At 39.4% G+C, this 15,681-nt stretch overlaps 2 protein-coding genes across 5 annotated transcripts in view; both read right to left on the bottom strand.

The window, feature by feature from the left end:
- The window catches only part of fadsd6 (delta-6 fatty acyl desaturase), a 28,194-nt gene that overhangs the window by 8,468 nt on the left and 4,045 nt on the right, over positions 1 to 15,681 (bottom strand). For 2 of the 3 annotated variants that reach the window (XM_005470605.4, XM_005470604.3), the window contains exons 10-13: positions 15,421 to 15,517; positions 15,141 to 15,220; positions 14,616 to 14,741; positions 13,967 to 14,468 (exon numbers count right to left, since the gene is read on the bottom strand). In XM_005470605.4, the coding sequence (XP_005470662.1) occupies positions 14,417 to 14,468; positions 14,616 to 14,741; positions 15,141 to 15,220; positions 15,421 to 15,517 (355 nt within the window). In that variant the 3' untranslated portion in view covers positions 13,967 to 14,416. 3 annotated transcript variants of the gene reach the window in all.
- LOC100700077 (fatty acid desaturase 2) lies at positions 469 to 7,979 on the bottom strand. 2 transcript variants are annotated; one of them, XM_025908789.1, is made up of 14 exons: positions 7,824 to 7,960; positions 7,459 to 7,593; positions 7,046 to 7,323; positions 5,833 to 5,943; positions 5,389 to 5,586; positions 3,874 to 3,975; positions 3,680 to 3,805; positions 3,530 to 3,590; positions 3,370 to 3,446; positions 3,097 to 3,194; positions 2,808 to 2,904; positions 2,645 to 2,724; positions 1,074 to 1,199; positions 469 to 982 (listed from the first exon to the last, which is right to left on the bottom strand). In XM_025908789.1, the coding sequence occupies exons 3-14, from the start codon at positions 7,253 to 7,255 to the stop codon at positions 931 to 933; spliced, it is 1,338 nt and encodes a 445-aa protein (XP_025764574.1). In that variant the 5' UTR covers positions 7,256 to 7,323; positions 7,459 to 7,593; positions 7,824 to 7,960; the 3' UTR covers positions 469 to 930. The 2 variants fall into 2 exon arrangements, with proteins under 2 accessions (XP_025764574.1, XP_005470690.1); XM_005470633.4 differs by lacking the exon at positions 7,459 to 7,593 and having other exon boundaries at positions 7,824 to 7,979.

Raw genomic sequence — 15,681 nt, 5'->3', positions numbered from 1 at the left:
CCCAGTATCAGAAACAAAGTCAAACTTTAATTTTGAGTCCAAATAGGTTTCATTTTGTTTTGCGGATCTCAAATGATTATTTTTATTTTTATTTCTTTCTTTCATGAAAAAATAGTCCTAAAACCTCATTGTGTAACTCTGCTGTTAATAACCATGATTGGTTTTGAAGCGCCTGTTTGAACAGCTCACAACGGTAAGATTAATTAGTAACATAACCTCTCAGAGATGTGGAGGGAATCCGATAAAAAGGTGTCCACCATATGGTCTTGGTGGGCGAATAGCTCAACAGCTTAAAGATAGTGTAAAATTATCAAGATTTTGCGGGGTTTCAGCAACACTTAGCGAGCAATGCTTCTGCATTTTGTTGTTTTTGTCAGTAAAAGCGAGATTATATGCAGTATATATGTTGCTGTCATTTACATTGAGCTTTTTGTTGGAATGTGTTTTCTAAAATAGATTTGGTGACTGTTTCTTTCAACACGGTTTCTTTATTGTATACTGAAAGAGCAGAACAGAAGAGCTGTATTTTAAGTTACACAAAGTTACACGTTAGACAGGAGATAATAAACATTTTAATATATAGTTTGTTGTTTGAGTCAAAACAAATGGTCCTGTTTAATCATTCAAATAGTATCACAAGTTAGAAATATGAAAACTCATTTTAAATAAGTCACAGGGGCAAGTTTCACAACTGTGCTTATAACATCACACTGCTGCTGATCAAGATATTCTTAAGGCAACTTATGAAAACCCTGTGATCGATAAAAATCAGCAAATCTGAAAACCAAACAAAGACTTAACAATAACACCAACAATGAGAAAAATCCTCCCACAATATCGACTGAATTTTAAACTTATAATGGATACAATCGGTTTCTGATGAAAAAGAGAAAAACACTTCCTTTACATCAGTGGAGGAAATGCCGTCTGTTATTTATGGAGATATGCATCAAGCCAGAGGTCCCCCGAGCTTTTCAGTGACCTGTAAAAGTCCAAAAGAAAAATCAGTCTTTCCATAAAAGAAGACTGAGCCATGCACTGTATTTACAATCTTTTTAACAGTCTGCACTTACGTGACAATATCAGCAAAGCCTCGCCACAAAGTTTTCACCCGGTAAGGAATCCCATGTTTCTCACAGAGTGCGCGGACCTGTTGGGCAACCAGGTGGTAGTTGTGGCGCGGCATCGTAGGGAACAAGCTTGAGAGAGAAAAGAAACAGGAAGTTTCCCTCAGATATGACGGCATGGTTCACTTTAAAGTAGGTAAAGAGAGAGTTTCGTGGATCTTTGATGCTTGTACAGTTTTGCAAAAAAAAATGTCTTGAGCCACCCCTCATGCAAAGCTCATCTTTGGGTGCTGGCTTAACCAACATCAACATGATCCCACACTGCTTCAACAAAGCTGAGGTCTGGGTTCTGGGGAGTCCAGTTGTGTTGTTTTTCTATGTCTTTTACTGCACTGGGACTGTGTGTGATCATCATTATAAATGCAATGGTCAATTAGATGTTTTTGGTGGAAAACGTGTGATGTGGTGAATCAAAATCTGACTGTTCTTTTCTGTGTTCATAATTCCATCAACTTCAACACTGGCTGAAATGCAGCCCCAAACCATGACAGAGCCTCCACCATGTTTTACAGATGGATGTAGACACTCACTGTTGTGCCTCTCTCCTGACCTTCGATCATCAGGTGTCATATTGAGGAGAATTTCGATGATCACTGTTGTCACTGATTTTCAGTGCAGCTCTTGTGTTATTACCTCTGCCTTTTTTTCCTGCTTGCTTAAAAATGAAGTCTCGACAGCCACCCATCCACTACCGGGAACAAAGTGTTTAAAGATACTATTTCACAATGGTTGTTTGCTAAGTTGTTTGTTATACATAGACACTTGAGTTCCTTTTTTAAATGCTTGAATTAGTCATAGGTCTGTATTAAGTAGTGTAACAAACAAAGAAACGTCTTTCTGAGAATAGTCAACTGATATTGAATAAAAAAGCAGAAAACCTTAAAAAACTGTTGCTCAAGACCACTGCAAAAAGTTGCAATAAAGTCTGGCTCCTTTTAAGCAAAATATAACACCGTTAATAGTTCAGGGTTAAGTGGCTTTATAAACAATAAAATATTCTTTTGAAAATGATCAGGGACAAAGGAGAACTATTGCTCAAGAACCTTTATAAAAATTACAGGGAAGTCTGGCTCATTGGAGGGAAATTCACTAGCTGGGACCACATCCTCATTTAGGTTCAACTGCATTTCTCGACGGTAACGGCAGATGGTGCACGCATGAATTGAAGGTGCGGTTTGGGGGAGGACTCAGAGGGGAGCGGCAGCCACTCCCGGACCAGACAGACCCCCATGTACGAATGAGAGGCGAATAAATTGGAAAAGGGAGTCAGGGTGAGGCACAAAAACAAGAACAAACAGCTTGTAGTGCAGGTGGGTCATATATAGACAGAGAAGGGGAGTGTATGAGGTGTAGTCCCACTCCTGAAATTCTGATTAAATATCTCAAGACATTTGCACAGTATTGTATCTGTAGAACAACTGTTTCTTATTTAATATCAGTAATCTACTTTGAACTCTCAGCAGTGTGAGCATGCTGAACATACATTTGTCTGCATTGGCTGCACTCATTTCACTTACTGGTGCTCGATTTGAAAGTTGAGGTGTCCACTGAACCAGTCGTTGAAGGATGACTGCTCAATATTACAGGTGGATTGTAACTGTCAAAAGAGCACAAAGGAGTTAATAAAAACATAATAAAGGGAATGGTTTTAGTCATCAAATGTAAAAGTAGTGCAGGTACCTGCATGGTCAGCCAGTCCCTGTGCTTTTCATGATCGATGTCCATCGGTATGTGATTCATTTGAGTCACCCACACAAACCAGTGACTCTCCAAAAACCTGTAACATTAAAACAATATAATACTTTTGATTGAAAAGATGCTATAGCATGGAGCTAAAGAGTACCACGGTGTGTGTTACAGTTTGAGTCAGTCTGTTAATTGGTAACAAATCACGAGTTAATGATTTACATATCAGTAGTTTTAGGAAGAGCAATCAAAAAATTGTTTGACTTGTTTTATAAATATTTACCTGACAAAAAACATGAGTGCCAATGAGCCAAACACGCCATACAGGGGAATGTAACAGGAGAAGAATCGAAAGTAGTACGACAAGGACCACGCCAGATCCTTTACAAGACAAGAAAGTTCATTTTATTCTGAAAATTTCTGCTTAAAAAGAATCTTAATTCACCATATTCTTATTTTACACTTACTCTGTTTTTACTTTAATGTTTTTCTTTTGCCCTTATCCTTAAATATTTAATTTAAACTAAACTAAACCATCCAGAGCCTGATAGCTTACCACCCAGTCACGCCGGGATATCATGGTCTTCATTATCTGCATGTAGAAATAAACTGGAATGAGCAGCGGTGGTCCCACTGAAAGAAAAATACAAAAAGATTTACTTTAAAATTGCAACATTGTGAAATTATAGTTTTTATTCTTCTCGGACAAAACATACCAAGAAAGAAGTACTGGTGTTGGTGATTGTAGGGCATGTTTTTGATCTTCTTTATCCCGTACTGCAACACAGAGGTAAAGAGGGGGTGTTAAGAAGTTGGACTGTTTGAATGTTTGAAGAAATCAGAAATATTAGTTTGGTCCTGCTTGCCTCCACAGGTTGAGTCTGGCCAAGTACAAAGACATTCAGCATGTTGATATCGGGGTCCTTGGTGAAGATGTTGGGTTTAGCGTGATGCTGGAAATGTCGGTGATTCCACCAGTTGGCAGAAGCTCCCTGAGAGAATCAGTCTTTTAATACCTGTGTTTAATTTATATGAAAAGAATATAACTGAGAGAGGTTACCTTTAAATGACCAATGACAAACTTGTGAACCAGGTGATTCCAGCTGGACTTTTTGAAGACCGACAGGTGACCAAAGTCATGCTGCAGCCATCCAGCCTGTGACTAGAGAAGAAGGAACAGCTGTTATACTGGACCTTGTTGCTTCATGTCAGGTCATGTTATTTTTGAAAAAAGACAACTTTCTTTTATTTGGCTTGACCCTGTAAACAGAACATTTACATAGTGTGTGGATGGGCCTTCTGTGCTTACAGCCAGAGCCTGTGCTGCAGGTGGTCATTTTAGGACTACCTTCCATCACTGGACTCGTAAAAAGACAATAGCAGGAATCGAAACTGAGCACTTAGAGGGTCTGAAAGCCAAGCTTTTGGCTCACAAGGACTACTTGTCCATATTTATTATTATAATTATTATACAATACTTAATACTTTGTAAAAGCAATAATGTCATAAGGGATGTCATGGATATTGGGTGTTGTCCCTCCAGGCCTTGTCAACTCTGAGCAACCTATACTAGCTAACTCCAAGCATCCTTTGCGCTGAGCATCAAGGTGCTTCTCAAGCATCCCGAACCTGAACTGAAGCTGTCAGATCCTGAGCCAGTCTGGTCTGCGTGCCCTGCTGGGCAGCCACAGTCACCAGAGCCCAAGCAGCCCAAGCCTGAGCTCGTGTGCCCCACATTGCAGGCCCAGAAGCCACCTAAGTGTCCTTATCTGGAGGACCTTGAGCTCTACGTCCTCTGAGCCAGAGGACGTAGAGTCCAAACTGTCCTTTGACCCTTCACCTTAGGCCCCTGATGGACTCAGCCGATCTTGGCCACCTGAGGAATCCAGTCCTCTGCCAGTTACGAGCCAAGCCACCAGAGGTGTCCCATTATGTCACAACCTCCTGCCATGCCTCAGGAATGGTCCAGTCTCTGTCACAGGCCTCCTTGCCACCCCCCGAACAACTCTGTAGCTGTCCCTCTGCTGCAAGCTGGGCCCCTGAATTGCTTCATTTTCTCTGTTGGCCATCCCACAGATCTGAACCTCAGCCATGCTTCCCCTCTGTTTTAGCCAAATGAACAGCTACCCTGTTCTACTAGCCCCAGCCCTTGTGTTGATGTTTTTTGTTTTTCATCCCTGGAGACTTCCATCACCCACTTGTGTCAGCTGAGTTTGGGTCAGGATCTGAAATCCTCCCCTTTGGAGGTGGGGATGCACTGTGTCACGGACACTGAAATTTTGAATTATTCCTTTTGTTTTTAAATTCTTGTATTTTTGATGTTTTTAGTCCTTTGAGTTTTGTACATAGCAGTCATTTCCTGGTTGGTTTCTTTATTGTTTTGTCTTTAGGTGTTTTTAGTTTTTTGCAAACTATTTTTTGTCAAGGTGAAAGTTATAGTTCATATTCAATTTCCTGAGGTTTAGTTTATCCTGCGTGTGTTTCCCTGTTGTTTAGTCTCCGTCTGCGTTACTTGTGGAAATGCATATTAGGACCCATTTGAAGTTTATGTCTGAAAAGTTTATGTCTGAATTACCTGAGCAGTTGCCAGCAAAACTGAGCAAAGTAAGGTCAGGATCCAGCCCGTCCCCCACATTGAAACAATAAGCCATGCAAGGGCTTCTATCAGAATGATGTGACCGAGGTGGAGGAAGAAAAACAAAGGCTGAGCTCGAAACAGACCCTTTTTCTCCACCTGATCTCGTAGAGTTTCAAAATCCTGCACGAGGGCTGCCTGGGTGCAGAGAAAAAGAAACAAACAATTCTATAAAGCTGAAAAGATGATGCACTGATATGACACTAAAAGTGTTTGTTTGTTCAAGGTAACAAAATATGACCATCTAGAAACTCAGATGCTCCCAACACTCAGCTCTTCATAATTAACAAAACAGATCTGATAATTTTTTAACTTACGTTTATTTCACTACATCACTCAAATGTTATCAACAAAAAAAATAGGGGACTTCAATTAAAGGCTCACATTTTTGTCCCGGTCCTGGCTTGGCTCTGTTGCCGCCAACTCTCCGATCAGCAGCGGCTTCAGAAACTTTTGCACAAACTTAAGATCAGGATGGAAAGCAGTGAATGCCTCCTAAAAAACAAAGAAACAAGAAAAAAAGAAAAAAAGAAAGAAAGAAATTTAATCAAAAACAAATGTAGTGGTAAAAAAAGTTTTCAGATCCTAAAAAAACTGTTTAAAGATAAATTCTCAAATGATATCATTGTTCATAATAATGCCACAGCGTTAGAGCAGCAATTCATTGCTGTAGCAAAGTTGTGTACAGTCATAGTTTAGGGGTTTCAAGTATGGGGGTCACTCTCACACAATGAGACAAAAATGAATCTTGACCAGGATAAAATGAAAAACAAGCTTCTGCAACAATTCTGTACTTGTGTCAGTATTTTGGAGTTTCTAATATTTTTGTTCTTGAACAGTTATTTAGGTCAGGTGTGAAAGCCCTTTCTGTCAGAATTGCAAGGAACTTATCAATATGCGAGGAGTGCCAGGGGACAAGCACAGACACTACTTTTTGTAAGAAATGAGAAACCACTGAGGTTTTTTCTCTAAAATAAAATACTAATAAAATACTCTTTACCCTTCCAATGTTGCAATAAAATCTATTTATTTATTATTTCATTAATCGCTGTAAATTTGAGATACTAGAAAAGTCAAGTCAGAATAGAGTAAAATAAATAAATCATTAATAAAAACAAACAAACAAACTAAATAAACGATAACTCTGAAGAGTTTTCTTTAAAAATGTCAGTAGAATGTCTCTTTCAGTGTTTTGGAGCTGCCACATAAAAAAATCATGAGCTCCTTTATCCGCCTTAAAGGTAGAAGGTTGCTTTGAGGATCTGAGAGATCAAGAAGTATTAGGAGCAGAGACGTTTGACAAAAAGGGTGAAACCACTTTTTAAACTTCAAAAATCTGGACTTCTGGATTTTTTCCCCCCTGAGAAGTGACAAGTGCAGAGTAAAAATTGAAGTGTCCATTCGTATATCCATTTATCCTCTTTGAAATGTTTTTCCAGGTCTGGGTCACGGGGAGTATCAGGTAATGTATCGTGAAATGGACGAAGATAAACCGTGGAAACCTATTTACGTTGTTATTTGATGTCTTTCAAAATAAAATCACATGAAAAAAATGCACAGGGCTGTATATATTCACTGGATTTTAATGAAAACGTACCGTGGCATCCTCTCCAGCATAGTGGCCGATGACGCGAGACCCTCCTGGATGCCTTTTGGCCCACTGAGTGATGTTGTAAACCTTTCGATCGACGACCAGCCATTGATCATTCCTGCTGCAGTGGCTCTGCACCTCCTCCCAGGTGTAAACACCTTTAGCTTTCCCGCTGGCAGGCTCTCCTGGCTCCGTCTGCTGGCCTCCACCTCCCATCCTCACCGCTGTCTCTGGTCTAAATTCACCTGAACTCTAGAAGGTCAGTCAGCCGCAAAGTTTCACACCTGGATGTAAAAAGGGCGGATTTATGCAGGGAGGAAAACTCATAAGGTGGATGTTACTGGTATACTGTTGCTTTCTTTAGTTTAATAAGTTGACTGTGGCACAGATAAAACAAAGAGGAGTGCAACATCACTCACTAATAATTCATGATGAAATCCGAACACCATCTATTGGAGCTACAGTTGAAGCAGGTCGGTTTTCACCCACTGACTTTACGTCATTCGTCTTTGTCGGCATTAAACGCCAATCTAACTGTTAGGCGCACATTTTCACTTAAAAACAGGAAATTGAACAATATTGAGCACACAAGTGCGTTTTATACATGAATGCGCAGGTTAAAAAAATGTCTACTCGGCGTTAATGTGTGAAATCCCGACACAGAAATGACTGTAGCGCCATGGAAAAAAGCGTTACTCGCCTGAGAATTAAATAATTAAATAATAGCGGCAGATAACGGGCGGCTGGCTGTGCACGCCAAAACATGAAGATAATATTTACTCACAGCATCCAGATTTTAAACCAGCCTCCCCGGGTTTCGGGCACGTTAAGAGATCGATTCAGTGTGCTCAAGTCCTTTTTATATAACAATCATCCCCAAAAACCCATCCTCTGCCTTCCCTATATGCACACCATTTCATCCACGCACTCCTTCTGTACAAACTCTGAGCAGATCATTCGAGGTTTCTGAGCCAATCGGCGCACAGTACATTCTTGTCCCCTGGCCAGTGTGCCATAGGCTCAATAAACTGCTCGTCTGAACAGTGCAAAGTCGTTTGAGCGCACAGACGAAAACGAGACCACTGGATGACTGTAATAGTTTTAGTCAGAAAGATGTCACGCACAGTTTCTGACAGTTTCTGATTTGTTAAAAGGATTAAAGACACGGGAGGTCCTTAAGGGGCAACACTGCTATTCATTTATTTACTTTTTGTTGTTTTTGTTTTTTAATTTTTTGTTACCTCCTCCAAAATGCTTCCATACCCAATTAACCCGTTTAACTCCTAACTCCTATTTTTTTTCTCCAAATAGTTTAACGTTGCATGTCTAAACATTGTACAATTAATGCACTTTTGAAATTGCTTCTTTTTTTTTGCAAAAATATTACATATCAAAACACACGCTCCATGCACCATACAAACATGCAGACCATCAAAGGGTAAACAAAATGCAGGACCCTTAGATATCAGACACACCGAAAGCATTGTTGTGTCAAGTGATGTTGACGCCAATTGTAATCATTATTGCGCTGGCAGTGCTCCAGTAAAAGCAAAAAGTTTCCATCTCTAAGGCCATTTTTATTTTATATGCCCTCCTGATCGCCAAACGACCATAATGCCAGCGATAACGAATTTCTGCACATTCAGTGTCGTAAAACAATGACTCACTTAAGTGCGCACTGTTGCAAAATAGGACAATTTATACTACTTTAGATCAGATAGTTTTTTTAGTGCCACACCATTTAACATGCAGATACTTTGAAAGAAGAAGCACCTTGCAAAAAAACAGGCAATAAGTTCTGTGAACAATAATTTGCATCTCCTAAAAATGTTGCTGCAGACAAATGGCTACAGTACACGCAGAGGTACTACAGTCAGTATGTTTTTAAATTTTAACTGCTTGCAGAGTTGAAAATACTTTTATTTTACTGCAAATAATGAGGTTGTCAAGCATGCTTTGATGTGTTATTATGTTGTTGGTAATATAGCTGCAAATTCTGATGCATGGGCTGCCATTCCCTCCCTCACCAGCAGATTGTGCTCCTTTAGTCAAACCGCTTGCTTGTCGTTTGACTCAGTGATGCAACAGTGTGCAGGCTTATCATTAGTGTTGTGTTGCTTCTGATGTTCTCTGGAAATATATACAATATTGCAATGAAAACCAAACAACCTATCTAAATAATCATATTTCAGTCTACAGAAGTCACATCTATTGTCCATTAAGATATGTGCACAGATGTGTAAATAATGCCAACGACATGCAATCTAAAGGAACAAGCAAGTTAACTGAGAAAGCACTGGACTAAAAACTAAACTGCACAGACCCAATGCAGCCAGATAAGTAGTATTAGTACAGTAAGAAAGAACTTGACAGTTTGATGTGATGTCAGTAAGATGCAAATGATGTAAACCATTATATGCACAATGGTTTCCCTGCTCTTGTCATGGAGTTTGAAGACCTCACTAGGTGAGTAAGACATTTTGTGTCTGAAGAAAAAAATGATGCAGTTATTAAGAGAAGTAGCTCGAAAGGTTGGCTTTAGAAGCAGCTATTGTAGAAAAGAGAGCTCAAGTAAGAATATTGAAGGAGAATGAGGCATGAGAAGTTGACACAAGTTACTATGGCTCAATAATATTTATTACGTGAATTTCAATTATACGAAGAATTATAGGAAGAAGAACAGAGATCTCATCCCACAGCCAAGATTACATAAATACCACTGCAGTTAATAAATTCACAGGATTTAAGGTCAAGACACAGACAAAAACAGTCATGATATTACAGAGATGTTTGTTTATCAATAGAAACAGGCTTAGCTGCTTGTTAGAGATGTTCCAGTTTTCATGGTGGAGCCAGTACAGATCCTTTATGGGAGCTTTTGAGAAAGCCATTGAGCAGAGAACTGAAAATGCAACTGCAGGAGAAACACAAGCCCTTATTTGCAGTTAGGAACATATGGCACTAAACAGAGCGCTCAAGGAAACACAATGACTGTTTCAGAAGCATTACGGAGATCAGGTAACAATTATTAGCACTTATACTGATAAAGCCTTGATCAGCTCAGAAGATGGCGTGTTTATTCTAATTTGCAGTTGTAACACAATAGAAAATGTGGAATTTAAAGAGGGAATGCATAACCATAGAAACATGAGAATAGTGCCATACAAAAGGAGGAAAACGTCCCACAAACAGCATTAGAAATCAAAGAACACAGACGGTGCAGAGCAAGTTTGGCTGACTGTGTTGTCTTTGTGGTTAAGACTCTCCTAGGCTGCATGGAGTACAGACCTGTGCAAAATGGAAGCATAAATTCTACAGATAAGACAGCTCATTACCGAGACAACCCAGTCTCAATGTGGAAACAAAACAGCTGCTGGTAAGTCAGTAGGCCTACAAAACACAGCTATTGTCATGAGGAGGAAGCGATGTCTCAGGAAGACAGGTAGTTTATGTTGTCAGCATGTCGATGGACATTACTGCTGAGAAATGCAGCACTAAAAATTCCAGACTGAGCAAAGAGCTGCCAGTTTGAAAAGACAACTGATTAAAATAAATCTTTCTTAAACACCACAAAGCCGTCATGTGGAGCCTGTTTGAAGAAAAAAAAAATGTATTAAAGTTCCTTAAGCATAGCTTAACCATAAAGTTTGATATATCCCACCCCATGCTGTGTAACACCTGAATAAAAACAAAAACTGTGTGGCGTTTCAGTGCACAGCATCATTTCAGGATGTGTCACTGAATGCTATTGCTATTGATGACAGGGGCCTGTGGTCACTAATACACTCACTGTTGCCTCGGTGAGGTTTGGAAAGAGGCTTTAGCAAACTTAATTATTGTTTTATCAGTTGAAAGTTTGGGAAGAAGATTCCAACTTATTTACATTTTTGCATGATCGTGAGCCCAGTATGCCACCAGGAACCTTCAACAACAACACTCAATATAAGCCCAAATACTTTAAGTCATTGTAATCCTGAAGATGTGGTGCTAATATTAAGCTTTCATCCCCTGGAAGTGTGCGGATAATGAGAGGAATAGTTCAAACCAGAGTGAAGCTGCAGACCAAGAACAGTATCTTGGAGAGATCTATAAATAAATGGTGCTTGTTGCAAGAGGCAGCGTGAACACGAAGACCTATTGATGAAAAAATGTAGACAACAGAGACTGATTACTTATTTTATTAATCTTATTAAAGGATTGTTTTACATTGATGGCTCTTAGCATTTAGGTTGTGTAATGGCTTCCTGTTTAACCATTAGGGTCGGAAATGTAAGAGACGCAGTGTGAGAAGTTGATTTAATTAGAATTTTCTTAAATTTTATTCTTCATTTCTAATTCTTGCAAGACAAAATTAAGATGTAAAAAAAAGATAAATTCATACAATATATTGCTTGTCTGCATTTACACACATATGAACTTGAGTGACATCCCATTCTTAGTCCATTAAGTTTAACATGATATTGACCCACTCTTTACAAATATAATAGCCTCATCTCTTCTGGGAAGGCTTTCCACAAGGTTTAGGAGTGTGTTTATGGAAATTTTTGACCTCTCTTCCAGAAGTGCATTTGTGAGGTCAGATACTGATGTTGGACAGGAAGGCCTGGCTTTCAGTCTCTGCTCTAATTCATCCCAAAGGTGTTCTATCTATAGGTCAGGACTCTGTGCAGGCCAGTCAAGTTCTTCCAGACCAAAGTCACTTATCTTATCTTTATGGACCTTGCTTTGTGTATAGGTGCAGAGCCATCTTTAAATAATAAGGGGCCAACCCCAAACTGTTCCCACAAAGTTGGGAGCACAAAATTATCCAAAATGTCTCGGTATGCTGAAGGAGTGGGAGTTCCTTTAACTGGAAATAAGGGGCTGATCCCAGCTCTGGAAAAACAACCCTACACCATAATCACCCCTCCACCAAACTTTACATTTGTCACAATGCAGTCAAACAAGTACCGTTCTCCTGGTAACCGCCATGTGATCTCCACTGCTCTAGAGTCCACTTGGCGGCGTGCTTTTCACCACTGTATCAGCTCTCTGTGCACTGAGCTACTCTGAAGGCCACATGAAGTTTGGAAGTCTGTAGTGACTGACTCTGCAGAAAGTTGCCAACCTCTGCACATTAAGCACCTCAGCATCCACTGACATTGTTCTGTCTTTGTACATGGTCTACCACTTCATGTCTTTGTTGCTGTTGTTGTCAATCATTTCCACTTTTTTATAATACTACTGACAGCTGACTGTAGAAGCAAGGAAATGTAAAGCAATGTAAATTGTTGGCGTCATGCCTAGATGCTTGATTCTATACACCTGTGGTCATGGAAGTGATTGGAATACCTGAATTCAATGATCATTTGCAGCAGAGGCACAAGAGCGTAGAGTTTTTCAAGTGTTTCACATAATGTAACTTGATAATTCGAAAGTAGACATTTTTAAAATGAATTGCGTCTCCTGTTATCTGCATCATGCTCAAGTTACTGTGCTCACAGCTCATTAGTGGCTTGCCACAGTTCACTAAGTTGACAGAAGCTCTGCAGCATTCAACCCCAGTTGCATCTTGGGTGATTCAGCTCACCCAAAATGCTGCAGGGTGGAAGAACAGTAAAAGAAAATAACATGGTTGGGTCTGCTCTATGGGATTTGAACTCTTTTTGGGAAGTATTTGTTCAGAGTTTGTTTGGTGCCAGCAAACTCAGCTGACAGGAGAGTTCATGTTTTTCTTCAGGTTTGCGTAATTTGTGCGAGTTCATGTCACTTTGACTTCAGTCGTAATCTTATCTGCTCTGAACAGCTGAGGCATGTTATCAAGAGGTACTATAATGGATTCAGAGAAGTGTAGAGCACTACTATCTAACACACGAGCTAATGAGAAGGGTAAAGGTTTCTTTATCAATGCTTGGGGATGTGTTTCTTAATCAGATCCCTCCAGTGTTGTAATCAGATGAGATTTGTTTCCATCATTTCTATGCTGCAGCGGTAGATACTGAGTATTGAGTACCAGAACATCAGTGACATAGTAGCTCACCTGGCTCACGACGTACAGGTTACTGTACTGTGTGAAGTACAGAAAGAAACGTTTTCTTGTCATTGGTTGGTTGAATCCTTGAGAAGTGAAGAAATGAGTGAAAGCGTTTGAGTTCAGGAGTATTTTGAGTTGTAACAATGGCTGTAAAAACCCGGAAAACATGTGAAGACGTCAGCATTGATCAAGTCATGGCATTGATCATATTACTGTTATTAATGTCATGGCGACAGGAAGGTCCCAAACATGCCTTTATAACCAGTAGGACCACTCCCTCCAAGTTCATGACCAATAAGATGATCATTATCACCATGAAACTGGATACAAGTGGTTAGCGATATATTTGGTATTTCATGAAGTTCTTTCTGTATCATTTTGTGCATGTAAAATTCATCACATATGTAGCCTGTTAGCATTTAGCACAAAGCTATGCTGCATCTAAGTATGCTACTACACTTTTAAAGATATTCTACAAAAGTAGAACTAAAATTGAAATTAAAATGCTAATCAGAGCAGTTCTTATTAGGGAAACTAACACTAATGTGTCCCAGCTAAACTACTGGGTCAACAATGTTATTTGGCATCTTTATTATAATCCAAAATGATAACAGCAATGAAAAGAAGTTGCATGAAATATCCCAGTGAGCCATGTATATGTACAGAATGTGTCTGCAGTTTTTAACAATATTCACAGTTTTTTTTGTTTCTCAGAGAGATTCTGCCAACTGGTGGACTCACTGAGATTTCCAGCATCACACTAAACAATGTGAAACAAGCAGTGACTCCTGACTCAGGCAAAGCAGATCTTTGAGCCACGGATCATTAATGCAGTGTGGCGATCTTTCACTGTGTTTATTCCTGTGTTATAAGATGCCCTATATAAACAAGAATAGAAAACTTTAGAGACTAAAAAGGTTTCAGTTTGATTTATTGGTCTCAGTGAAATTATTCATGTGGTATTGCAGTGTAATAGTTTCTCTATAGAAAGAGCACGACATGTTACAAAGTAGTTACATTCATTTAAAGTAGTTAGTAGTTCACAGACGATAACAAACACAGTTTACAAAGGTTTTGTAGTTTATGTAAATGATTGTGTCTAAGCATTCAGTTTTCTTTTACATCTGGTGATGCTAATTTTAAATAAGTCACAGGTAGGTTTTAGAGCTGTGTTATCATCACATTGCTGCTGATCAAGATACTGTTAAGGCAACTTAGGAAAACCCCATCATCTATAAACCAAACAAAGACTTGATAACAATAAGAGAGATCTTTCCCACGCCATTGACTCAAACAGATACAGTCGATTTTTAATAAAAAGAGAAAAACACTCTTTTTACACCAGTGGAGGAAACTACAGTCTTTCATTTATGGAGATATGCATCCAGCCAGAGGTCCCCAGAGGTTTTCAGTGACCTGAATGAGGAAGTCAGAACAAAAAATGGCCAGACCATTAGTGAATTAACAGTGTGTGTATCAGGCAAGCAGTCCTTCCATAAAAGAAGATTGACTCATATACTGTATTTTGCAGCCATTTTCATACTCTGTTATCATTGTACTTACGTGACAATATCAGCGAAGCCTCGCCACAAAGTTTTCTCCTGGTAAGGAATCCCGTGTTTCTCGCAGAGCGCACGGACCTGCGGGGCCACCAGGTGGTAGTTGTGCCGCGGCATCATTGGAAACAAGCTTGCAAAAAAAAAGAAACAAAAGGTGATTTTTTTTGTAATTGTTGAGCTGATACATAAAATCATTGTAACATATAAACGTGTAAACCGTGAATGTAATTCTGGAAGAAAAAAAAGTTCTGTTTGAAAAAAAATGGGTGATATCCGACTATGGATGGGTGTTAAATCCTAATAGTGTTCACCACTGGTTAAGTGGTGCAGCTGGAGTTTAATGTGTGCTGGCTGTGACCACGCCTGGCCACCACTCTCTGAAAATCAATTACATCTCTCAGTCTTCTGACTATTCTTTCAAACTCTTTTTATTTTTAATGCAGAATGGATGTTGTTAAATTAATATCAGTATTCTAGTTTACACAGTCAGCAGTGCTCTAGTTTGTGACAGCATTCACATTTGACTTACTGGTGCTCGATTTGAAAGTTGAGGTGTCCACTGAACCAGTCGTTGAAGAAGGACTGCTCGATATTACAGGTGGATTGTAACTGAATGACAGAATGAGTCAAAAGAGTGCAAATGAGTTAATAAGGTCTTAGTAAATATAGGGGAAGGTGTAAACAGAATAGAAGAGACCAATATTTGGGATCTGGGATGTTCATGAGTATTGGGTGAAGGTAGAAAATATTTAAAGTGTCCAAAACTTTTGCACAGCCTTGCAGTAACCTTGTAAAAGTAGTACAGGTACCTGCATGGTCACCCAGTCCCTGTGCTTTTCATGATCGATGTCCATCGGTATGTGATTCATCTGAGTCACCCACACAAACCAGTGACTCTCCAAAAACCTGTAACATCAAAAACAATATCATATTGAGGTGATACATAACGTGGCCAAAGGGTACGAAAAATTGAATCACTTTCTATTGCAGTGTACTTTATTAAGCATACAGCGGTCAAATATATTAGGCTTAATATTTGCTAATAAAGTCAGGCTTTTCCACACATCTTC

This window comes from Oreochromis niloticus, linkage group LG7, assembly GCF_001858045.2.
Source record: "Oreochromis niloticus isolate F11D_XX linkage group LG7, O_niloticus_UMD_NMBU, whole genome shotgun sequence".
NCBI classification, from domain to species: domain Eukaryota; kingdom Metazoa; phylum Chordata; class Actinopteri; order Cichliformes; family Cichlidae; genus Oreochromis; species Oreochromis niloticus.
This window is presented reverse-complemented; position numbering and strand designations above follow the sequence as displayed.